Source organism: Micropterus dolomieu, linkage group LG20, assembly GCF_021292245.1.
Source record: "Micropterus dolomieu isolate WLL.071019.BEF.003 ecotype Adirondacks linkage group LG20, ASM2129224v1, whole genome shotgun sequence".
In the NCBI taxonomy this organism is placed as follows: Eukaryota; Metazoa; Chordata; class Actinopteri; order Centrarchiformes; family Centrarchidae; genus Micropterus; species Micropterus dolomieu.
Genome location: NC_060169.1, coordinates 33,446,453 through 33,471,730, shown reverse-complemented (window position 1 = coordinate 33,471,730; position 25,278 = coordinate 33,446,453). Strand labels below are relative to the sequence as shown.

Sequence of the window (25,278 nt, the reverse complement as noted above, 5' to 3'; positions counted from 1 at the left end):
CATTATCACGTCTCGTGGACTAAGTGTTTCGCCACACCCCTAATATGAGCCCTTAAATGTCCCCACCACTTTTCAACAGAAAGTTGCGCCCTTGCCGCCGACAGAGTTTATTTAGCAGGCAGGCGAGAACAGGAACAGGTGAGCGTCACGTAGCGGCAGCGCCCAGAGAACCTGATATGGAGAGGGCAGAGGAGAGTGCCGTCGGCTTGGAAGAAGTCCCTGAATGCAATGTCGAGGTGCCGGTAGTGCGTACCGGTGCGCTCTGGCCCACTTTAAGCACTGCATGATAGTAGCTGGTTGGAAATTCCCTTTACTGTCTTTTGACCTCTATTAAAAAATGTTCCACTGAGAGGTGGGTTAGCTCAGCCACAAGATTGCTATTCTAATTTTTAGGTTGCGGTTGTTTTAATATAAACATTGTTTTCTGTAACTTTTAACTTTCCTCACATGAACATAAGTATTTTTTTTAGCTTTGAACCTATTCTTTAAAGTAAACCTGTTCCTTCACTAACCTTCTGTAGAAATATTGTAAGTGTATTTTTGAATAAAGTGTTGACATATCAGTATGGTCAAATGGTCATGTGTTGCTATTTGCAAATGGTTTATTAGACCAATCCTTGAAATCATTTGCATAGCTTTGAATTATTCAGATGATATTAAAGTGAATTACATTTTCATTTCCCAGTGTGTGCTGCCAACTTTGGAAAACAGTATGTTGTGCATGAGTTTCGCTTCCAGTTGTGTCAGTTGACTTGACCAGTATGACCTGACTATTTCTTTTTCTTGCGTATATCGGAAGACTGTAACATTTGGAAACTTCCTCTTTTCTCTAGGCTCTTTAGTCTAATGCAGGAGATTTAGTCGTAGTAAAATATTAAAATGATTTGTTTCTATGAACAACCAGGGTCACACTGTAAGTAGTGGAGATTTTTATGTAAATCCACAGTGACTTTACTCTCATGGGCAAGAAACTCTCAAGAGTTGAATCATGATTACACACTTTAAAACACATCTGATATGAATCACTTCCTGTGCACCCGAGCTGTTCAACCCCCGCTCCACTCCACCTATGTAATATTTGTAGATGTGAAACTCCCTGCTCACATCATCAAGCAAACGTCAAACAGGCAGAACAACGCTGTGTCTGGAAATGTAACATCTTCGCTTTGAAGAACAGTGAAGCACGATGTGGATTACTCTTTATCTCCTCACACTCGTCTGGTTTTCTAAGACCCAAGCTGTCGGTGAGTTGTTCACATTTGTTTAATGTGTGTTTGTGGTTAGTGTTTTTATGGGGTGAATACCCTTTGAACTGTTGACATATGAAGGCCCTGGATCATCACATCAAGAGAAAAGTAAAGTCACTCATTTTCCTTTGCTACCTGACGTTAGTGATTCTTACCCAACCACTTGTGCAACACTAAGTCGTACACTACAACTGTACTATCTCTGACTATTTTGCCTTCTTTGTCACTCTGACAGACCTTTGTGAAAATGTCATCGCTGAGTGTCAAAAAGTTGATCTCTCCTGGACCAGGTAACTCAGACAGTGGATACTAAGCTGATACTGTAAATCTTCACTCCTCTTTTTGAAGACTAATACATCTTTCTCATCCACTAATAAATTAAGTGTGGTTGTTCCCTGCTGGCTAATAAATGATGTGATTGTCAGACTGAATCATAATAAGCGCATAAACACTGAGCAAATCATTGATTATGACAGGTTGTCAGCTCTTCAGGAACTTGTGACTCTGCATTTGCCTCTTTATACCGCAGTGTTTTGAAATGTTTTCACCAGCCAAAGAGTGTACAACTTTCCCACCCTATAAATGACCATGTACAATAATCACTGAAGTAATGTCAAAGGCAGTGCTGTTGCGTATAACCCAAATACAACTCAGCTGTGTTGTTTGTTCTCCGAAAATCAATACTGATTAAAGTAGTTACAATAGTGGGCTATAATAGTGTAGTTATAATGTTGTATAACTCCTTGTTTGGATTAATGAAATATGTGAAATATGTTTTGTTAGATGCTATGAGGACAGAATTGCATCCTGTATACTAGGACGCCGTTTTCCTGTAAATTTCAGCCGTCAGATGGTGAACCTATCTCAAGAGGTGAGGTCATTTTTTGGGTAAATGGCTCCCAGCTTTTGTCTGCGCTAACAAAATAGCTATACAGGAGGAAAACTGTACATTATATGGCGCAATGGATAAGACTATGCCTTTGGTGTGAGAGACCTGGGTTCAATCCCACAATGTGACCCATCAACCATTGGGTCCCAGAGCAAGACACTTAGACCCTAGTTGCTCCAGAAGCCTGTGACCTCTGACATGTATAGCAATTGTAATTCGCTTTGGATAAAAGTGTCAGCTAAATGAATAAATGTAATTGTATATTATACTATAAATAATTGTTTAGTTTATTTATCATATTAAAAAAATATTTTCCTTGGTGTGTGAAATAAGATGGGTAAATATTTTTTGCATGTTTGTGCGTGTGCTTATGGATTTTAGGCCAGGGTAAGTCCCACTCTTCAACACAGGGTTCACATTCCATCCTCAGCCCTTCAAAGAAGCAGAGGAGCTGCATCTGTGGAGGAGGTACTTCTGGTGGCCACTGTGATCAACAGCACTTTGTTCAAGGTAGGTAGCTCCAAAGATAATTGCAACCACTTAAGTGAATTAATCCCTCCTTGAATGCCCATGGTAATTCACTACTAATCACAGACAAGTAGGTGAATTAAAGTTTTTTTTATCTTTGGGAAATCTGCAAGTGTCTGCAATTCAAGAGGATAGATAAGGAAGATGACCTTAACATTTTTGAACACTGACACTGGCTTAAACTTTAAGTTGGCTCTCTCTGTATAATTAGGTGTAAAAGGTAACATGTTCCCCTCTTGTTGATTTGCAATGATTTCCATGAACTCTGAGTGCTCACAGTTAGCTGTTGTGCACTATGAAAATCAAGAAAAGGTTGATTCCGTAGCTAATGCCGTTGCAATTCTTTTACAAATTTTATGAAGCAGATTTACCTCGAATTATTCTCATCCCAGCATTATGTGTCCCCTCTGTCTATCATTGCAGCTGAGTCCTCCTCTGCCAAAAGGAAGGGGGAGAGGGTTATTGCCAAATCAAGCTACCAGCAGGCAAGTTATGGACGGATTTGTCCTGGCAGTGAGGGCAGGGAGCGTTCCTGTAAAAAACCTTTCACAACCCATCATATTAACCTTCAAATGCAACGAACAGGTAAAACCATCTGTGCCAGCATCAAGCAAGCAGCTTGAAAAATGTAACGTGTAATCTGATTCCCTCTAATTCTGAATACACTTTTGAATATGTTTCAGGTAATAAATGGGACCTGTGTGTTTTGGGAGGAGTCGGCGCTGGAGGATGGAACAGGTGGGCTACATATACCACCTACAGTATTTTTGCTCCTAAATAAAAAAAGATGAACTGCGATTTATCCATTAAATGTCTGTGTCCAGGTACTTGGAGCACAGACGGCTGTGTTACCACTGTCAACAGAACAGAATTTATTTGCAGCTGCAACCACCTGAGCTTCTTTGCTGTGCTTGTGGTAAGATGGTAACATCTTTCTGACTGAGGCGTACGGGCCATTTTACTATATTTTATAAATTTGTTTTAAATTGTTACACCAGTGTTTTATTGAAAATGTGCTTAAAGTTGAATGGAAACACACTTTGAAGCATAGAATGTAGCTGTACTACAAATCTAATCTACTACAAATGTACAACAAATTCTATATCAAGTAATAGAGTCTGCTGAAGAGGCTTCCATCAGACTTCTGAATTTGAAATAAAGTTGAAGTTTTATTGTTTTATTTTGTCTGTTCCAGAACCCTGCAATATCAGTGGATACAAGGAATGCTGTGAACCTAAGCTATATCACCTACATTGGATCAGCTCTGTCCGTCTTCTTCACAGTGATCAGCTTGATTATCTTTATATGTCTACAGTGAGTTTTCTGTTTGACGTAACATACTTTCCACCAGACCAAGTGTGTGTTATTATTGGATTTATTTTTGTCTTCTTCCTGCAGAAGTCAACATTTAATCACTTCTTGTTTGTTAATGTAAGCGACCACAGAAGAGCAACTCTGACTCACTCAACCCTTTTTAATCGCCATTCTCTCTGCAAGAGAGATTCCAAGCAGCTATACACTTTTTTCTAATGATGACATTGGACGACATGCGACACAAACTCTTAAGCATGCCCCTACCTTTAAGCTCTGAGGATGCAGCCCCTCATTGTCATTTAATACTGTATGCCAGAAAGCAGAATTACGTCAAAGTCTTAAGCCACTGTTTCTCTTTCAGACGGCGGCGTCCAGAGAAGGCCATCAGTTTGCATATGCAGCTAACAGGCGCGCTGCTCTGCCTCCACCTCAGCTTCTTGCTGTGCAGCTTCTGGGTGTGGCAACTGAAGGAGGATGAGGAGGGCTGGGTTTGTCGGATTCTGGGTCTTTTTTTACACTGGTCCCTGCTGGCAACCTTCAGCTGGTCGGCTCTGGAAGGATTCCACCTCTACCTTCTCCTAGTCAGAGTCTTCAACATCTACGTTAGGAGATACCTGCTCAAACTAAGCTTGGTGGGATGGGGTGAGTGGAGTCTGAGAGGTGTATGAATTAGCTCTCTTTTCATGCATGCACACAAGGACAGGGGTCTCGTGATGAAGTGAGGAACACAAACAGGCCAAAGCAGGCCCCAGAGCCCAAACACCCTAGATTCATTGGTTGGTTTGTGGTCTTTGTGGGCAGATGCACTATTAAAGCACAACATCAAATGAAATCTTTAAAAGCTTTAAACTTGCAATGGATCTTCTGGCCAGCAGAAACAAGCTGTAAACTGACACATTCTTACCTTTTAAGTTTTAAACAGTTGCTTATTTACACATCACTTGGAGTCAAATTTTCTGACTACCTGACAAATGTTACATAGGATAAGGCTGCCCATATTCGTCTTGTTTATGTGTTAAAATGTTTCTTATTGTCTTCCTCAAATACCAAAGCCAACAATGCATTAGTCTGTCACTTAGTACTTTCTGACGTCACTACCCTGTGGCTCTCAGCTCCAAACCCACAGATTCCTAATGAAGAAGTAAACCATTTCCTAGAAAAGCTGGGCTCTGTAGCTGTTACCAAACATTATGCAGTTATTATTAACATGTTGTTGATATATGAGAAAGGATTATTCTAATTTAATCGTTTTGAAGCTGTACAACTGTTACAGAAACTGTGAGCTGAAAGTGAGCACGTACACTTTGTGTCTACATTTGTGTGTGTGTGTGTGTGTGAGAGTTCTGAGGATGGGCTGTGGTGACACAGAAAAAATAAATAACGGTAGTCACTACCACGACAGTCATTTCTCACACCTTAATGATGTCAAATACTTGAAAATAATCAAACTTTAGCACAGTGTCCAGTAAATATCTGCATGAAACCAAGTTTACCAGAAATGTAAACCAAACAGCCACTCTTAAGATAGGGAATGGCATACACACCACAAAACTGAATCATATTTTATTGATGTAGAATGTAACCATTTCATGTCACATTTGGTGACTTACAGTAACGAGTGGTCCTTATTTACATAAGCAGGCTGCTGTGGGGTCGGCTCAAAATAATATACAGTGCCTATGTACACGGTAATGAAAGAAGGTGTTATCCAGGGCATTGGTGTGTTTTTGGACAGCAATGAGGCTCTGTCGAACAGAAGAATAAACTTTACCACGCTTTGGTTACACCGTCAATAACTGTTGGTAGGATACATCCATTGTTGGTTTTGGTTCCCAATAGGACATGATGATAATGAAAAATGTACAATATCATCAGACCTTTTAACACATTCACACAAAGAGAGAGTCAATAGGCGACCGCAGCTTTTATTTTAATTAAATTGTTTGTTTTTTTTAAATCTGTCCTGCCCCGCAGCCAGGTATAGAGTATGAGAAGCTGGATACCGTGTTGTACCAGAAAGGTTTTACTTTAACAAGAGAGTATTAATATACTCCTTTGTCTATTTTATCATTTATTTAAATATGTAATGATTTGTCACCGGGCCAGAAGTGGGGGAAAAATGCGGTTGGGGGGCACAAATACCACACAAACAGACACGAACGCAACAGGAAATAGCAGAGGAAAACACTAATTGCAGAAAGCAACGAAACCTGCAAGAGAACAGGCAGGGGGGCTTGGGGTGTAGAAAATCAAGCAAACAAACAAAAACAAAACCAAAGAGACAACCAGCCGCACAGCAATAAACAGCTGACATAAGAAAAGAACTGAGGGAGAATGAAAAGGAGAAACAGTCAAGCAAAATAAATACACAACACGGCACAGCCATGAGAGCTGGAATAACAATTAATTTCAATAAGTAACTTAAAGAAAAGCAGAAAGGCTAGTTCTACCTGTTGAAAGTTTAAAGTCTAAAGTGTATGTCACAAAATGTAGTTGTTAGTGTGAGTTAATGCTTTTAAAGCAGGTATGACGTTTGATACTGGAGTTGATGAATTTTGATTTCCTTACAGAATGTTTGTTCTATATTCCTCCGTAAGTGGTCCAGTGGAGTTTGATTGATCCCACAGCTTATTTTTGACAGTTGAGGAAACCAAGTGCTCACGCAGGCAGATTTTACCGCAGTCGCGGCTTGTTGAAGTCAATTCTGTATCTTTCTTGTCTTTCAGGTCTTCCTACACTGACTGTAGCAGTTTGTGGGATTTCAGGTGTTTATGGCAAAAACAGTCTGGGACTGACTGATAACAACAACCACAGTTCAACAGGTCAGATGTAAGAACCCAAAGTTTTTGTTATGATTTGAAATATTCAACCTCACATAATTCTTAGCAAATACATACTGTGACTCTAATTCTCTTTATTCACTGCCAACAAGCAGGTTATGTGGCGTTCAAAGTGAACTTGATCTAAATCAAATATGACTTTGATTTGTGTTTGGTTTTAACATCCTGCAGATGCTGGATGAGCAGCACGTTCCCACACAGGCTTGTAGTCAGCTACATCACCACTGTGGCCTTCCCGTGCCTGGTGATCCTGTGCAATTCTTGCATGCTGGGGCTGGTGTTGTTTAAGCTCTGGCGGCTAAGGGAAGGGAGTGAAGGCACTAAAAGCTTGAAGAAGATGAACGGAGAGAAAGGGACTAGGTTATGGAAGGACTGTGCCACATTACTAGGCCTCAGCTGTATGCTGGGTTTACCTTGGGGATTAGCGAGCGCCACCTACATGTCCCTCCCTGGGATCTATGTTTTCACTATACTAAACTCCCTGCAGGGTCAGTATGTGCATCATCCTCATATAAAGCATGCACTGTGCCTTTATGATTTGCTGGAAGTATTCACAGCCTTTCTTTTTTTTCTTCTCAGGGGTATGCGTGTTCTTCTGGTCTGTGGCTTTGACCTGCAAGTCTCGATCTGACAGTAACTCCTCAGTCGGAGACCCCTCCTCTCAGAAAATGATGACAACCAGTTTCAATAACTGATATTCACAGCTCACAGAAATATATTACCCATTTCCTATATTAGGTGTTAACTAGACTCCAGCAATGTGCAGTTAAATTATAACTAACAATAACTTTATTTGTTAATGTCTTGCAACTCCTTTAAATAACTATTGCAAATAAAAGCATGCATCAATTGTGATTGTTATGGTTACAGTACTATCAGGTATGGACAGATGGCAAATACTTTTTTGGCTTTTTTTAATAAGCTTCCTCCATTTCAAAGGAAGAACAATAGGCTACACATTACATTCAGGTTATATTCTTCTCCGTTTCAAATTATAAAAAAGAAACTTTTAGAAATTTGACCTCAATCTTGTTCTCTGTTAATGCACAATTTGACCATTAAATGGATTAATAAATAGAAATGAGATTAGATTAGATTTGAATAAGATCCATACATCTGTGCATAACATAGAATAAATGGGTAAACAGACGGATGGATGGATGGATGCATGGCTTCAAATAAACTTCAACAAATCAAGTGATGTACTGCAGTAGTAACACGTAATGCACTATTACAAAGAAAAATTAAACAAAGAGTGGCTCAGTAATCATCAAGGACATAACTTGACTTTATGTTTGAGTACTGATTTCCAACTAGTGTTTGTACCCCAGTGGGTGTTTCTGCAGTTGTCAAGGAATTCATGGGAAGATCAAACAGTAGCTCAACTATTAAAAAACAAACAGAAATATTACTTTTTTGTATCCATAGCTGTTAACAGCTGAACAACATGCATTGCCTGAGAGTCTGTGAAAACTATGGGAAGTTAGTCTAAACAGTTAGCTAAAAATAAGGGATAGATGTTTAAAAATAACATAGATAAAATAATGAATAAACAGTTCAAAAAGTTAGCTAATAAAAGCTTAAAAAAGTATTGGCTATAGTTAAAATAATTAACAAAAAATACAAGGTACAAGCTTGTTTATTAGTCACTATACAGCGCAAGGCTGCATAACGAAAATAAATTTGTAGTTCCTTCATGCTAAACACACAATATATAATTAAGTGTAGGCCTATATTAAAATATGGTAACATATAAAATAAAATTAAACAATATATAGGCCTACAGTTATTTATATACAGACATGTAAACACCCCGAACATTCCACAGTGCATTTTTTTTATTTGCATCTGCGGTGAATGCAAACAGCAGCAACCAGATGATAATATAAAGGTTTTATCTCCACAATAAACAGTCTAACATTTAGGAAACAGAGTCCATCTTGACTGCGTTTGTGCACTAAGCATCATCAATGTAAGTGAGTTCACCTCCTCTCATCTTGCCGGAGTCTTGCGCCGACAGCTCAGAACATGGACCACCTGCCGAGCGCTTGATCATCTGACCACCTGTGGATGTTGATGGGACAGGTCTCTGTAATGATATGAATTCCATTGTCTGGTCAATATGAGTCCCATTTTGTCTAGACCGGATCTTTAGGAGCAGAATCAAGTCCAAACTGGGCCAGCATGGCTCCTTTCCTGGCTCTTTCCTCTCCTCTGAGTGATCATCGCACCCGCCGTGGTGCCTGGTCCGGCTGTGTGGCCCGGGTGGATTGTGGTCCGCTGCTCTTTAATCCCGTCTTCATCTTCCAATGACTGTATTTATGTCAGAGGTAACACGTGTTTTGACAAGCGAGGTGGAAAAAAACAGATAAAAACAAAAGTGTGGCAAAGTTTGAAGGAGCTACCGGCTGCTGCTTCTACAGGCACTGCCGGTTGCCATAGCAACATGCTAAGTAATGGATAAATGGGTGAAATGGTTAGCTAAAAGTAGCTAATGGATAAATTGGTAAAATGTTGATTCTGCCACTAGTAGTACAAATGCAAACTTGACCAAACCAACCAAAACACTGATGATTGTATGAAAGAAATCAATAAAAAACAATATCCCCATTTACAGTTAATAGTGTTAAATAACATCCAGTTTAAAACCAAATGAAATTAACACATTTGGAACATGATGGGTGGTGCTGATGAGGTATACCGAAGTTTAGCTCATGGGGCAGTGAGGATGTGTCGTTGGGAACAACTGACTTAAATGACAGGAAATCATTTCTGGAAAAAGAAAAAAGACTGATTCAATTCGTCTTACGGACAACAGAGATTCTGAGAGGAGCAGAAATGTCACCACCGTCGTTGAAACAGGGACTGAGGAACGGGTAGAGTTTTTCGGTGAAGGAGATACCAGTGAAGGAGTAGATCATGTCTTAAAAGGCATCAACGTCATAAAAGGAGACCAGACCTTCCTCATAATCCACTAACACTCCCACCTTCTGAGGCTGCGATTTCAGAGAGAGGACGACATCAGGGTCGGTGAGAGCCACGTACTCATTTCCATTCCTCAGCTGCAGAGACCAGTAACCAGCCTCCGGGCTTGATATGATTGGTCCTTCTCTGTTGGCCGACACACTGACCACTCCTAAAACCCACTTAGTTTTCCCTTTAACCTCGACCTCATAGTAGAATCTGCCAGAAGAGAAACTCTGCTTTCCCAAGACAATGACACAATATGAAATCTCTCGGGATGGTGTGGGACATTCCTCTCCACACCACTGTGATTTACTTGTCTCTCATCATCAGACAGAACGAGTTTAGGATGTGCTGTGTCAGGATCAAGAGCCACATCCACAGCATACTGTTGCACCCTCTGTAGCTCAGCTTGAAGCACAGGGTAGCACTGTCTACCCTGGATCATCTGCTGAAGTTCTGCTTCTGTCTTCCTCATTTCTGTCTTCTTTCTTTCGAATTTTCATTTAAGAGGAACGACGTCATGCGACTCATGGTCTGACTCAGAACAAAACACCTCAATCAGTTCATTATGCTGTGTACACATCCTGTTTTCTAGGTTTTCAAGAGGCTCAATGAGTTTATGCCTTTTTTAGGCCAGAAACTGTGTGATGTCACTCCAGTTGAGTCTCACAGTACCACGTCAGACACACCAGGCAGGACTTCATGGCCTTCAGTTTGATCCCGGTGCAGACGTCACAGGGAACCTCTCCTGGTTGGGCAATCTCAGAGGCTTTCTTTACAGCTGACTGTCTGAACTGGGCAGCCATTTCAGATACGAAAGTATTGACACGCAACTCAGGTAATTGGTCAAAACGCTTTTTTGCACACTGGGCACTGGTATTTACTGTTAATTCTCCAGTTTTCAGTGATGCAGTTTTTGCAGACGTTGTGTCACACGGTATGGTGACAGGAGTGGTGACCACATCAAAGCAGATGGAGCACAGAAAGTGTTCTTCAGACAGCAGACAGGTGGCAGCTGACATGTTGAACACACTACGGCCAAATGTAAAGATATAACAACGTCAGTAATGAATTCTTGAATATGGGTTTGATAAATATTATGTTTAGATTATTAGAATATTAGCTAAAGTTATTTCGAATTACTATCTTTCAGAAATATTCATTTGTCAAGGGAAATGATCCGAGTAAATGCGTACTTACCTGTGTAGAAAATAGTATTATTAAAAAATGCTGGAAGAACCAAGATTCAGTTTTTCTACCTTGGGACAGGGACTTATACTGAGTGCAGCCTGCTGTCACTAAGAAACCTCTAACTACACTGAGGGGATGAGACTCTTTCAGCGTGACTCCACCTCCTCATACATATAAACTGGTGATGTGACTACACCCAGAGCAAGCAGCCAACTGTCTTTATAATGACCAGTTCTGAAGGCACATAGCCCTCCTGGCATGCACAGTATGTGTACAAAGCATGATAACACTGCTGGAGCCGTTCAGCAAGCCCGACCAGATGTGTGTTCATCAGTTAATTCAGACCCCCAATCACAATACATTGTTCTACTGAAAGAACGGTACAAAGGAAAGAAGCCAATTTAGTGTCAAGAGTGTGCAATCAATTTAGAATAATTTATTTACACTAAATATGTAATATAAATTGTTTATCTTCTGCTAAGTAATTGTACTTGTTATATTGACTTAAAGTGTTAATTTATAACTGAACATTCTAAATTGATTTTAAAAACAGCTTTGAAAAGGGTTATTTATTTTCTATAATTTTTAAATTATATTCCCACCACTAATGTTTGTTTATGTGATGGCCACTGGCCAGTCAAAGGTTACTGCTGTAGCTGCTCTGTAGGCTGCACTTCCTTTAAGGCACAAACGGTTGAAGACAAATACCATATGGTTTTACTGAATAATTAAGTAAATATAGAGCAACGGGGATTTTATTTATGTCAAAATGACATTGCAGGAGGAATTCAACACCACCTACTTTTTCAAAAATAAATTCTGGAATAAAGTACCATAGTTTATCCTTTCCTTGGATGTCATTTTTAATCCACTTGACCTTGAATGTAGTGTACAAAAATCTAATACATTTAGATTAGATAGCGTTTTCAATCAATGGATATGACATGACTCCCTACCTCCCGGCCTGCGCCGCTCCAAGTATATCCGTGCAGTGACGTTTGTGGCACCCGGAAATAAAGGCGGAGTTGAGAGCTCTCCAAGTGATCCAGACAAACCAGACCAACTCAGACAGAGGGACGACATGGATCCAAACACGACGATTCTGCGAGTCAAGAGAAAAAGGGGGACCGATCCCGCAGACGCTTTGTTGCTGGCGTGCAAACGTATCCGTCCAGAGACGTCCCAGAGCTCAGGCGAAACGGTACCGGAGCCCAACGAAGCCGAGGTGGAAAACTCTGTCTTCAAACTCGTGGCGACCGTAGCGACACAGGTGAGAGGCCCGCTGCTGCTGGCACGGTGTTAGCTAGCCGAGCTATGCCAACGCAGCTGGCGGTGGAAACGGCGAATACACAATAATTTGCGTCTCGGTATAAACTTAACGATTTTGAACGGTTGGCTGGCTGAACATTTTATGAAATTAGCTCCTTGAAATAATGGAAAACAATGCGCCGTCTGTGGCAGTTGTTGTTAGCATAGCACTCAGGCTAGTCAGCGTTATTGGCCAACGTTAGCCCGCACTTCGTTAGCCTGTGGCGTCAGTTAGCTCATTTTGTTGATGTTGTGACGTGTTTTCAGGCCTCGGAGATGATTTGACTTCATCCAAAAGCAAAGCCGTCATGGCTCTAACGTTATTTAAGTAGTTACAATGTTAAACATTTCAGTATCATTTATCACGCAACATAATTATCTTAGCTGGTAAACATATTTTGGTGTATTATTTTACAGCCTTCACTTTTATTTACAAGCGAATTTGGCTGGTTTCTACCTGCCTTTATTTAAATAACGTTTGTCAGATGCTGTAAATGTGTTTCTGTTCGCTGTGACATTTTGAGAAGGCCTGTTTTTCAGTGTGTTTGGGTTTGAAAGTGGCGACGCGTTTCTAAGGATTGTCTTGTGCATACTTAACGTTATTATCCTTCAAATTAAAGCCAGATATCTTCTCATATCCATGTAAGAGCCCTAAAGATTCTCGCCGTTTGTCATCTCATCACCAGGATGCTCCAGTTCAGACGCACGTTAGACAGGCTTTGGCTCGGCCTCGCATGGCCCACGCTCTGCGACCCTCTGCTGCCAGTTCACAACGGATAATTGGGGACCTACGGAGCACGAAGTTGAGCACCAGGAGGGAGGAACGCTACAGAATACTCTCTAACCACCGCACAGGCCTGGCAAGCCCAGCTGAGCAGCAAAACCCCCAGACAGATGCTTCTGAGGGCGTGGAGCAAACTGGGAAAGAGAAGGACAAATGTTGGGCTGTCGGTGAAATCCAGGTGGTTGATCTCATACATGAGACTGTAGAGGAACAGGACAAGTCTGTTGGAAAGGTGAGTTGAGTATTACTGTAGCTGGTTAGAGATGAGCCTATTTATTTTTTTAGGATTTTGTCTGTAATGGAATCAATTACCATACTAGTGAGAGACCAGATATCCGGCATTTTGAGATAATCACATCGGTCATACCAGCACTCACGAGGCCGGTATACAAAAAATGTCTGTAGACACAACTGCCGGAGCCTGGTCAGTGTGGCTGTGGAACTATGTTAGCATTCTCTCGTCTGCGTTTTGGGATGGCGGCCCCTAAATTCCCTAAGTCACCATCATCTTTTCTAAATGTCCCGTCCATAATGACAGGAAATCTAATCTTAAACAATGATTGACTTGTGTCAAATATGTATTATACTGTGGAGAATGATGCAGCTGAAGGACGTCACTTCTGACAAACTGTACCCCTTCAGCACCGGTCATAGTCTGAAATCTATAGCATTACCAAATGTATTTTTCTACTTCATTAATAATGAATAAAACTTCCATAGATAAAAGATAATCACTTATGTCAGATTGTGTTCTGCGTGGAATAATGGAATTATTGATGACTTTTCTTTGTTTTGACATCGGCATTAAATATCGTGCATCAGCCACCCTGCTCTCGAAATATGTGTCGGCCATTGAAAAACCCATATCGATTGATCACTATACCAGTCTGCTTACTGAAATTGATTCTTATGAATAGTCCAATTGACAATATAACCATAATTCTGAGTAAAACCTGCCCAGAAATGTTGTGACTTTCAAAAAACAGAAACTTTTCAATTGTACAATCAGTGCGGTGTAAAACAAAGGAACATAGCCGAGAGAATGACATTCTAAAGTGTGGCCACATTTTGATATCATCGCAATATAATTTTCCACTAACAATTTAACTAGGGTTGAAACAATTTATCAATTTAATTCTAAAAAGCTTCAATGCTTTGTATAATCCATTTAACTGTTAGGGGTGTGCGTCTTCACTGGTGTCATGATTCGATTACGATTATCCCGTCTTCGATTCATCACCTCAGGGGTGGGAATTTCAAGGCACCTCCTTACGATTATGAGTGCTACGATGCGAATGTAAAACGAATAGGATAAAGATGTATTTTTCTCACTGTGTGACTACTTGGTACTTTTAAAGCAAAGTATTTGTAACAATCCAAACAAGTAGGTAGTAATGAAGTGCAGATATTTAATGTTACTTCATATAAATGTAGCTAACATTGCTTAGCATTATTACACTATAACGGCATTATTACTGACCTCTGCTGCTGCTATTTTTATTTCTGATGCTGCTGTTATGTATTAGTATAGAGTCAGATGGGGGTTGAACTATGCATTTTACAACACTCCAGCCAAACTACGTTCACTCCATTTTAATATATGTTCCTTTTTCTTTTTTTTTTCTTTTTTCTAGTGTAGTTACATGTTTGTGTTTTGTAAGTTGATTATTGTAATCTTGTATTGAACATCATGGGCCAAAAGACGTCCTGCTCAGCTTCCAGACCGCAGTCTGAAGAGGAGATGTTTGCTAACGTTAGCACTAACTGCCTTCACTTTTCCAGAAGTTGGAAAATCATAGACAGATTTTAATTAACACACACAGCATGACCTACACTGTACATTTACAGCCAGACTGAAACGTATAACTCGTATTTTCCTCTGCTTCGCTGTTTTCACCGTCCCTTGCTGCTGCAGTATACGGTGAAATGCATTGATTTTATTGATCATGTGAAAGTTTAGTAGCAGTAGTCGTTTATTCAACAGCTGTCTGTCTGTGCCGAACAGGGAGAACCACATGGGTCCGGAGCTGCACTTCCGCATTTACGAGTTCCGCCTTTTTCGGTCCGTCAACATTACGTTATCAATTAAGCCATAGATAATCGATTATTGACATTTGTGAATCGATTCTGACTCGTCCAAGTCTGCGTCACAATGCATCTAAAAATCTATTAATTTCCACACCCCTAGTAACTGTATAGCCACTGTTTTGCACAGACAATTATTTCTGTCGCATGTCGCGCTGACACTGATTGTAATGGTGCTGTTTGCAAAATGGAGGAAGAGCGAGAGAAAACGGCAAAGGACGAAGAAGGAAGTTTCTAAAGTATGGGATAATGGGATTTGAAACAAAAAGGAAAAACAAAAGTACTTATACTAGTGTATCCTGTAAAGTAATCGATGAAATGATCTATAGAACAATTGATTTGCTAAAATCAATGTTAGCTGTAGCCCTAAATATAACAAATCTTTACTTTAATTTATTTGAATTACAAATTTATCAGCACTTAATTTTCCTACTTAGATATTTATTTTGTTGAGGAAAAGGGACTGAAAAAGGATTTCACTTTAATTTTACTCGCACATATTTATTGAAAAAAGATTATCATTTTAATTATTTTGAGTGTTCTACCTCAGATTTGTGAAGTGGTCCAGTGTTCGGCATCAAGTGTTTGTACTGATCATGAAGAAAAGTTTCTTCAACTTTCAGTCAGGAGCAAAAATCAGCCTTTAAACTTGAAAGAATTAATGATTTGACATTTATCGGGATAATTATCCTACAAACAGTCCAGCACTTACCAAACACCTGCTAAACCAGCCAACATTAATTTGCTTATCTTACTGACCGCTCAAATGAATGTTTTCTTTACTTCTATCACCAAATGCTTTCAGCAGAAGACAGTAAATATAATTTAATAGCCTAATAATTTTAAATGCTGTTCAAACACAAAGCATAGTTCTGTGTGGTTTTGACATAAGGACACAAATAATCCTTATTGTATGATGTCAACTGCCTTTGTTAATCTGTCGTTAACAATGCAAGGCATTAGTCATCATTGCTAAATTTATTTTCACACTGTTTTTGTAAAGACACTGTCCTCAGACCCAGAAGTGATCCTGTGTAACAACACCAAGCTGCTGCGGGAGCGTCTGAGCATATCTGGAGACAGACTGGCGGAGGAGCAGCAGGACACAGACTACGTCTACGATGTGTACTACCAGGAAACTGTCGCATCAGGTTGGATCGAGGACATCGTGTCTGTCAGGGTCTACGCCGATGAGGGAGAACTGGTGTGTGTGGATGGATGGACGGACAGATGAATGAGTGCTTAAATCTGAGTGAGTGAATGTAGACATGGGGAAATTTGTAGTTGGATAAATTAACAAGAGTGAGCTGCCATCTGCTGGTCTTGACTATATTACAAGCCTTTGCTAACTGTAAATTTTGCCCCTGCTGTTAAGCTTTTATGTTTAGCTTATATTTGCTTTCTAAACTCAAAGCGGTGGCGCTGAATCGAAACGCGCGTTAGGCCAATCACTAACGTATGAACTAGTTTTGCCACACGTAGCTATTCTGATGTGGCAGAAAAGACCACTATATGGAAAAATTGAATGTACTTGCTGACGGACCTCACCGGAGCAGTCTGTCTGTCTCATTTTAGAGAAGTTTACATCCTGCTATGCTGTTGCTCGTGCATTGCTTTATGTACAATGACGCATCTAGCAATGACTTTAACCGTGACTTATGGGGGGGCAGCCCACCTGTCAAAGTGGCTAGAGTGACTGTGTTACACGTCACTGCCGCCTTTGGCGGGTGTTAATGTTGAGCCCTGGTAGTAACAGTCAAAACTGTAGACATTTCTTAAATTGTTATTTTAGCCAAAACAGTAAACACAGGTAACTTTTGCAAATATATTATTCATATATGCTCAGAAGAGTGGAACAAAGTGTTCTGGTGTATAGCTTGCATCATAAAGCTGGCTTTATTTTAATGTTATTATAATACTAATAAACAATTTCTCCCAAGACACTAAAAGCAATAATGACTTGTCACAATTATGTCATAATGAGGCTGTCATGTAATAGGTGGTTGTTTATCCCAGGTGCCTGACTGTGTGGTTCATGAAGAGGAAGTGTATGACGATGAGGATGATGAAAATGAGGAAGGTAACTGGAGGAATGACTACCCTGATGAGGACAGTGATGCAGACAGTGACAGAGAGGAGCGCTATGGTGGTAGGTATTTACGTATTATTGTTAGTCATAAGTCACTTAAGTCTATTTATTTTGGCAGGTATTAGTTTTCACGTCAAGTATTTTTCAGTTTAATCAGTGGGACAAAAGCTTAAATGACACACCAAGTGCGTTTTGAATGGCAATGACAGCTGACTCAAAAGTAATGGTGACCTAGTGTTTTTGTGACACCGATTTCTTTTACCATGCCTATTTCTATCTGAAATTGAGCATGACCTTTTATGGCTTCTGAAGGAGGGCATGACAAACGCTTTCTTATTGTGTATCCTATAAGTGGTTCAATTAATCGCCAACTATTTCAATAATCATTTTCAGTAACTTAAGAAAATAAAAAAATTCAGATTCCAGCTTCTTAAATGTGAATATTTTCTGGTTTCTTCACTCCAATGACGGTGAACTGAATATCTTAGGTTGTGAACCAAATAAGACATTTGAGGACGTCATCTACCAATCAACATTTTATTTTATTTTATTTTTTTAACACTTTCTGACATTTTTATTAACTAAACAACTAATTGATCCAAGTAATGAACAATTAAAATAATTGTTACCACTGTTGAGCGAGTAGGAATGTGACTTGGGTGTGACAACTGATATGACCTTGTAGGACAAGGTCTGTTCCTGTGTGGGACACTGTTGAAATAAAATTAGAACCTTTTGTGAAATATAAATGTTATGTAAATGTTCTCAAACTGTTCCCATAAGTTGTTAGAAATAATTGGAATTAAGAATTAATTGGGCTATTCCAGAATTCACACGCATGTTGGGGCGACACAATGAATGTAACTCACTTTTAAGAACTCGTCACTTAAAACACCAGATTAATATATTTAATGCACTCAGTGTTCCAAACATCGTTGTAACTTAACATAAAGCAACAAAACGAAAAATCCATTCATTCTGTAAAAGGTGCTCAAATAGTGGTTGAAAGACTATCTCAACATTTAGGCTATTGAAAACTCCCCACATTACCTGCGCCCACACATAAAACTAACTTAATTTCAATGAACTCATTTATTACTGTGTGAAACGGACTTGAGAGCAAATTAAAAAAATAAAAATGTAAAACGCATTTCAAGTCTGTAAGTAGGCTTACAGTCATCTTAAAAGCCTATAACAAGTAGTAGTCAATCAGTCCCTGTAGGATATCGCTATACAAAGCTTTCTCTGCATTAAACATAAGCAGCCTATAAAACAGCCTGTGGGATCTGCTAAGGATGGTGATGTCATTTCCCAAAAGAGCTGATTAGCCATAAATTATGATGGTGATCTACTCCGGTAAGAAGTGAACCACCGTTGTGGTACTGTAAACCCAGGGTTAACCCCAAAGTTACCTCGCTAAACTCAAATCCTGCTTCGTGGTACATGCCCTGGCTGCTGGCTGTTTTTAGTACAAGAGCACGTAACCGTTAGATAAGTACAGACTTATCGCATCCTCCTAGAAGACTTGACATTTCCAAGATCATCCAATATGATTAATTTCTAATGGATCAGGCGTGTGTGTCTAAAGAGACCACATTGACTGCTTTTAATTATTGCAGCACCAACATCTTTCAAAGTGTCGAACTGTGATGAGCAGCTGTCATTCATTGGCTGTTGTGTCTCGTGTATGCAGGTTACTGGGAGGAGGAGCACTCGTACAGCCGGAGAAACTGGCAGCTCTACCAGAGGGAAGTGCTGCATGAGCTGGGCTGCCGTGGTGAAGATGAGGCGGCGGATGATGACGATGATGCAGACAAATATTGTTCTGATTGAGCTGTCCTTTAACCCACACCTGTCAGTGGATCTTCCCCATGCTCCCCTTTACATTAACCCCATGCTCCATAGACCTCTGTGTAGGTGAGAGTGGAGGACAACAAGACTGGCACATAGAAACAGAAAATATGCCTGAAATATGTGCTTCAAGAAATCCCACCGCAGCAGTGTAGCAATTTATGTGTAGCACTTATCAGATATAATGAGTGACTGAAAAAAACATCCTGTTCTTACATCAACACCAGTGACGATACCCTAAATGTTAAAAAATGTCTTGAGTCACAAAGTTTATCGACCACTAATGGTTCAGAAAGCCTCAGCGCTCTTCGGGTGTAATGCAGCCCTCTCTACTACACAGATGAAAATGGAGTAGGTGTATTTCCAGCTCCAGAGTGTCTTTTTTTTTTCTTCTTTTTTTCCCCCTTTTTAATATATAAATATGGTGGAGTGAATGTGTGGGTGTGTTAGAAATGTTGCATATTAGTGTTAAGTGCCTGGTATGCTTTGTGCCGTTAACACTTCTGTTAGTGAGACGTCTTGGGCCGCGTGTGGTTGCAATTTAGGGTGTTTGCATTTTGTGCATGGTAGCGCTTGTGTGTGTGTGTGGGTATAATTGTGCGTGTTAAGATTTCTGCATAATGTGAAAGCGTGCATCATTGTTGTTGTGGGGTGGGGGGGTGTGTGTGTGTGTGTGTGTGTGTGTGTGTTTGTTTTGAGTTTGGTTCAGAAATTCCCCATTGAAGTTGATCGTTTCTCTTGGATGCTTGTTGAAGTTAACCTCTTTTTGTAAATATGTAGATGTGTATAAAAAGAGCTTTCAAAATAAACACCTTTGTCCTGAATGACACTCACACACTACTCACAAGAAATCGGTAAGAACAACCTACCTAGATGACAAGTTTCAACACTGAACCTGGCCATCTCAAACAAAGTATGCAGTCCAGTGATCCACAACACAAGAGTAAAATTGAGTTTTCTCTTAAACACAGGAAGGGAAACAAACCGGAAAAGACTCACCATGCCTGTTGTGGCTGGAGGTGTTGATCTGATTTGTTTCTTTGCTCAGTTATTTTCCTGAGACAACGAGGTGTTTTTTTTTTATTTTTTTTTTATTAGGCCATTGTTAACAGTTGGAAAGTTTTAAATGTAAGGTCACAGTCTTGGAAATGAAACTGTTATCCAGAATACAGGAAAAGCTCACCTGGTAGTGGGTCCAAGCAGACAGAGCATTATTAGCAAACAGGCGGCAGACACGAGAGGAAGGGTTGAAGAGTTTGAAAGAAAGCTTTTAATAGACACAGCTTAACTGCTCCATCTCCAAAACTGCCTGCACAGTTTGTCTCTCTCCATTTAACAAACAGCAGTGATTCCGTCAAATCTTCAGTTTCCTTAATATTCAACATGACTTATTATCTACATCAAATTGTATTTAAATCATTCATTGTAAATTAATTTAAAACTTTAAAAATGATTATTCCATTTACACTCTGAAAACTTATTGCAAAGCAAGCAAGTGGCGTCATGAATAACGTTCCTAACGTCTGGGATTAGAGTATTTTTACAATTTAGGCCATTCCAGGCAATGATTCAGAGATGCAGTACAGTATGTTTGAGGTGAGGTATAGTTTACTTGAGACCGTTTAGAGGTAATTTGTGAATGCTACACAACTGGAATTACAGATGGAACACTACAATGGATACAGAAATTGCTGTTTTGTTGTTGATGCCTTGAAGACAGCACGCTGAACGTTAAAGAGTTGAGAAATTGATTTAGTGCTATAAACATAAAGAACAGGAAGTCTACAGCTTCCTACAATGATGGAGTGGATTCAGCAGACAGGTAACCAACCTCAGCCCAAAAGGCTTGAAACATTCACATTTTTCCTATTTAACAAAATGGCATTAAATACACCAAATGAGGGGGGAAAAATGGTTAAAATGCGAAAACAAAAATTAGACAATGGCCCCAAAAGTACAAAAAGGCAATGCAGTTAGGATAATGACTAAAACTTCATGTAGCAGCAGACAAAACACATTTTCTTCCCTTTTTTTCCATTTAGGAAGTGAATATGACAGACCTGTTCTGACACGCGGGAGCTTAAGCCCATTCACACATTCTGCATATAATATCTTTCAGTTAATATCAGTTCTATCCATGTAATATTTGCTATAATATTTGCTGATACAAACACTCACTACAAAGGAAAAGGGCCTGTGAGTGCTGTTCATATTGAATAAACAAAAGAGGACTTAAAGAAAACAAGGCCAGAAACCAAAATAAATATAAAACCTCAGTTAAAACCGCACCTCATTCACCCATTACCAGAAGTTACAGTGTGGCCCAGTCCCCAGGTAGTTCAGTAGTGTCTGGTTCTAATTTCACAATCAACTGGATCGCTAGCAATCTTATACACCAGGGGTTTTCAGAGTCTGAGACTGTAGGCCTCCCCTCAGACAAAGCTTGGTAAGGCACCCCTCTGTAGTTTACTTAAATTCCTGGACACCTATGGGATTGTGATCATGTTATTTACCTAATAAGACCATAATACCGCTGTTTGACACAACTTCAGACTACACCAAATACACAACAAAGGTCTGCCCTAGGGCATTTATTAGTTTCTGACTCTGGGAAAGTGAGAAAGACAATAAACTTCCCCAAAGCCGCTGTATCTGTCTTTAACCAAGTCTATTCTATGTGATCTCCTTTATATGATAACTAATGTGATATTTTTTTCACTTCTATTCCCTGTGACTCTCCTGAAACAGGTCTGGAACCGGGGACTTGACATGCACACAAGAACACTAAAAAGGGTTAGACACATGGGGAGGGTGTTGGCTGCGGCCATAAAAAGGTCCCTTTGGTCATGTGCAGCACCTGTAAAATCTCACAGGCACATAAAGGCATAATACAATAACCTGTAGAGCTAACAAGGCAAATCTAAGTAATTAAATAATTTGATGAAGGAATTAAACTGTAACAATATCCACAATATGCAGTATAACAGCACTGTCTTCTCCTTGAATGTCCTTGAACTCCAGCATATATCTGCAAGTGAACGTGTGCATAGCGTGGCAGCATTTTCAGTGTTGTAAACAGGTCAGTGAAGTCCAAACGCTTCAACATGGCGTACAGTACAATAAGAGAATCACAAAAGAATCCCTTGTCTGATGCTCACTTGCAGAGACTGCTGGGTAAAGTGTACTGGATGCTATTCACTTTTGTCGACCTCTGTCAGCACACAGTAGCAGCTGTACTGGGTCCAGTGAGTCAGAGAACCTGCAGTGGGAGACAACAACATGTTAGCCCCTGTTGAGCCTACGACTCCGGCAAAGGTGAGGAGGGAGGCGGCGGAATTGACCGGATGCGTGGTGAACTCACGCAGTAGCTTGGTGATCACAGGCGGCCGTTTGGACTCTGGTAGGTAGACACCCAGGAAGTAGACGGGGACCCCTGACATGGCAATGGCAATGCCGATCAGAGAGTTGAAGGTGTCGCTGTAGAGAGGAACTGCCACCAGGAAAACAGCACATAGACAGAACACCACCGGGTACACCATAGACAGCTGCAGAGAGAGGAAATAGTGGGGACACTGTCAGCCAGCCACAAATCCTGTTGTTATCCTCACCAGTTGAATAAGATCATTTCAAAAGACATATTCAAATAAATTATAATATAAAAATGTACAACATGCTGCTAGAAAAAGGTACAGACTGATATTACAGTCAGTCTAAAGCCGATCACTTTGGTAATAATTATGCCAACAGGAAGTTTTTTTACACTAATATTCCTGCACTTAATTCATTAAACGTTAGTGGCATTAAATAAAATACAGCATATACGGTAATGCAATAGCAATAATTATAAAATTATTGTCTATTTACCTATCTCCTTATTTTTAGTTTACCAAAGTTGAGCTTTTCTGTCTGTTTACAATACAGAGCTTATCCACGATCCATCAGCTTGGCCGATATGAATATGGAAATAACCAGTTTTTTAATGTGCACCATTTGTTTTTAAAAATTCATTCAATAATTCAGCTGCATATTTAAATAGATCACTGAGGACAAGCCTGCATTATCTGTCATAAAAAAAAAAACATAAAAGGAACACTCCCAGTACGTACATATTCTTCAGCAACAAACAAAACAAGCACACAAATGACACCAACAAAGAACCAGCAGCTGCTAAGTAATCAACAGTGTCTATAGGAAATGCATTGGTCATATTTGCTACGACCCGCATAAGCGGCAGAAAATGGACGGATGCACGCATTGGGATTACACAGGTGTGTTTAATTGGACTTACCTTGAGAGGTCTGGGTCTGTCGGGCTCTTTCCAGCGGAGGTAGATCTGCCCGGCGACAGACAGACCCATGAAGAACCAGTAGCTAAAGCTGTAATAGTTGATGAGCTGGAAGACATCCTCCACTGTCAGGTAGATCAGTGACATCACACACTGAACAGTCGACGGAGGAAGAAAGGGAGGATGAAAACAAACAGATACAGATGTCAATGAATGTTAAAGTATTCACTGCAATATGATTTTTTTCCTTTTCTTTGAATGGAAAATAAGTTTAGCATCAAATAAAAACAAATATTTAAAATGTTTTCCAACATATATAACTAAAATACAATGAAGGAGACTAGTAAATGAGAAGTCTCCTGTACTTCCTCTACTATACAGTAATCGATCCAATTTCGTACATTGAAGATCAGAGCAGGGATCGGCGTGAATCTCTGTATGTGGATCATGGACAGAGCGTCTGGAAGGTGACCCTCGCGAGAGCCCACGAAGAACAACCTGAACACAACAAACGTGAATTAAGACGGATAACACGACGCACCGTGCAAAGTGCGGCCTTTTACACTGGCCATTTGAAAAGAGTAAATGATAACTACAAAATATCTGCTGCAGATTTTTTGGCAGTGCTGCTCAAATCAGCGCGCGTTTGTGTTTGTGCGTGTTCTACCTGGATGCAGCTATAATGGAGGCGTTAAGGCCTCCATAGCAGGACAGAGCCACGGCAATGGGGATGGTCCAGCTCATCACACCGAGAGTGTGATCTGCAAATGTCTGAACCAGAGACAGAAACCGGTTTGGCGACTGCACTTTTTAACTCCTACGCGTGCATCTCATGCTCCATCTCACTGTTCTCTACTCACCACTGCCACTGCATCACTGGCCAGGATAGCACTGATGTCCATAACAGCATAGTAGGCCACATTGGTGAGGATGTAGATGATGGTGACAATGGGCATAGAGATGGCGATGGCCAGCGGCAGGTTCCTGGAACAACAGGACACTGGATCCTTACCAGGCTGATTCAAGTGTAAGTTTGTTTATGAGTTTTGGTTTGATTTGTCCACTGTTCCAGATAGACATCTTATTTAATTTAATAATTTGGTTTACTCTGATTAGTGTTTGGAAAGCTGCTCTGAACTGTTGGGTTTGTAGTGCCTGAAATCTCTGTGGGTCTAAAAAGGCTCAATCTCAGATGTAACCAAAATGCAAGTGTTTTTTTTTTACGTTAATAACCAGTGGGTAATGGCTTAATTCTGGTGTTTTCCTTGAGATGTGAACCTACAGAAATATGTATGCAGGGCCTCTATGGGATGCTTGTCCCATCTAGTGTAGTCCTAATGACTGCGTGGACCCCAAACTTCACTACCACAAAGGGCGATTGGTTGGCCAATTACACTGTAAAATATTTTACTCCTAATTCTAATTGACTAAATGTCCTTCTAATTGCATAAAATGGTCTACATGCTTTTGGTTTCATTGCGTTCACTGCCACTGTCCCGGGTTATCATAATATAGGGTGCGATCTAGGTGGGTGACTGATTAAAAATGAAATCTGGATTGCTGATATCAGGTCTTCTGTTGGAAGATCATGCTTTTAGATATGTTAAAGTTGTCGGGACCCAGTTCTGACAGTTCTGCTCCAGAAGGTCCAGGTGCTGCTGTAGTCCTTGTTATGTGGGTAACATCAACACCAGGCCATCAGCACAGAGCAGGGATTTAACTTACTGATTGTTAAGGGGGGGTTCCAGATGGTTCCAACAGTACTGCTGGGTCCTTCATGTAGATGTTAAATCGAGTACATATATACATTTCCAGAGTCAGGAAACAGGCAGGAAACATCACTGCAGATCCATCTCACCCCGGACACAACCTGTTCCAGCTCCTCCCCTCTGGTAGGCGC

The 25,278-nt window shown here is 40.2% G+C and overlaps 3 protein-coding genes and 1 long non-coding RNA gene across 5 annotated transcripts in view; 2 read left to right on the top strand and 2 right to left on the bottom strand.

Moving 5' to 3' along the window:
* Window positions 1–1,117: 1,117 nt before the first annotated feature.
* On the top strand, window positions 1,118–7,671 carry LOC123959009 (adhesion G-protein coupled receptor G1-like). Of its 2 annotated transcripts, XM_046032838.1 has the most exons (12): window positions 1,118–1,244; window positions 1,483–1,537; window positions 2,031–2,118; window positions 2,518–2,646; window positions 3,088–3,249; window positions 3,348–3,402; window positions 3,489–3,580; window positions 3,860–3,978; window positions 4,340–4,620; window positions 6,705–6,807; window positions 6,990–7,306; window positions 7,398–7,671. In XM_046032838.1, exons 1-12 carry the CDS (start codon window positions 1,187–1,189, stop codon window positions 7,511–7,513), a joined length of 1,575 nt encoding a protein of 524 aa, XP_045888794.1. In that variant the 5' UTR covers window positions 1,118–1,186; the 3' UTR covers window positions 7,514–7,671. The 2 variants fall into 2 exon arrangements, with proteins under 2 accessions (XP_045888794.1, XP_045888795.1); XM_046032839.1 differs by lacking the exon at window positions 7,398–7,671 and having other exon boundaries at window positions 6,705–6,800; window positions 6,990–7,126.
* Window positions 7,672–8,696: 1,025 nt separating this feature from the next.
* LOC123959212 lies at window positions 8,697–12,696 on the bottom strand. The gene is made up of 2 exons (XR_006822253.1): window positions 11,933–12,696; window positions 8,697–10,817 (listed from the first exon to the last, which is right to left on the bottom strand). It is a non-coding gene; the product is annotated as an uncharacterized LOC123959212 (long non-coding RNA).
* Window positions 12,005–19,902, top strand: slc7a6os (solute carrier family 7 member 6 opposite strand). Its single transcript, XM_046033151.1, has 5 exons — window positions 12,005–12,246; window positions 12,971–13,300; window positions 16,157–16,357; window positions 17,170–17,302; window positions 18,936–19,902. The coding sequence occupies exons 1-5, from the start codon at window positions 12,058–12,060 to the stop codon at window positions 19,073–19,075; spliced, it is 993 nt and encodes a 330-aa protein (XP_045889107.1). The 5' UTR covers window positions 12,005–12,057; the 3' UTR covers window positions 19,076–19,902.
* Window positions 19,903–20,345: 443 nt separating this feature from the next.
* slc7a6 (solute carrier family 7 member 6) overlaps window positions 20,346–25,278 on the bottom strand; it is a 12,752-nt gene continuing 7,819 nt past the window's right edge. Inside the window, exons 6-10 of the mRNA XM_046033152.1 lie at window positions 24,046–24,149; window positions 23,780–23,876; window positions 23,382–23,531; window positions 22,455–22,638; window positions 20,346–22,352 (exon numbers count right to left, since the gene is read on the bottom strand). Coding sequence (XP_045889108.1) covers window positions 22,285–22,352; window positions 22,455–22,638; window positions 23,382–23,531; window positions 23,780–23,876; window positions 24,046–24,149 — 603 coding nt within the window. The 3' untranslated portion in view covers window positions 20,346–22,284. The remainder of the gene's footprint in view (window positions 22,353–22,454; window positions 22,639–23,381; window positions 23,532–23,779; window positions 23,877–24,045; window positions 24,150–25,278) is intronic.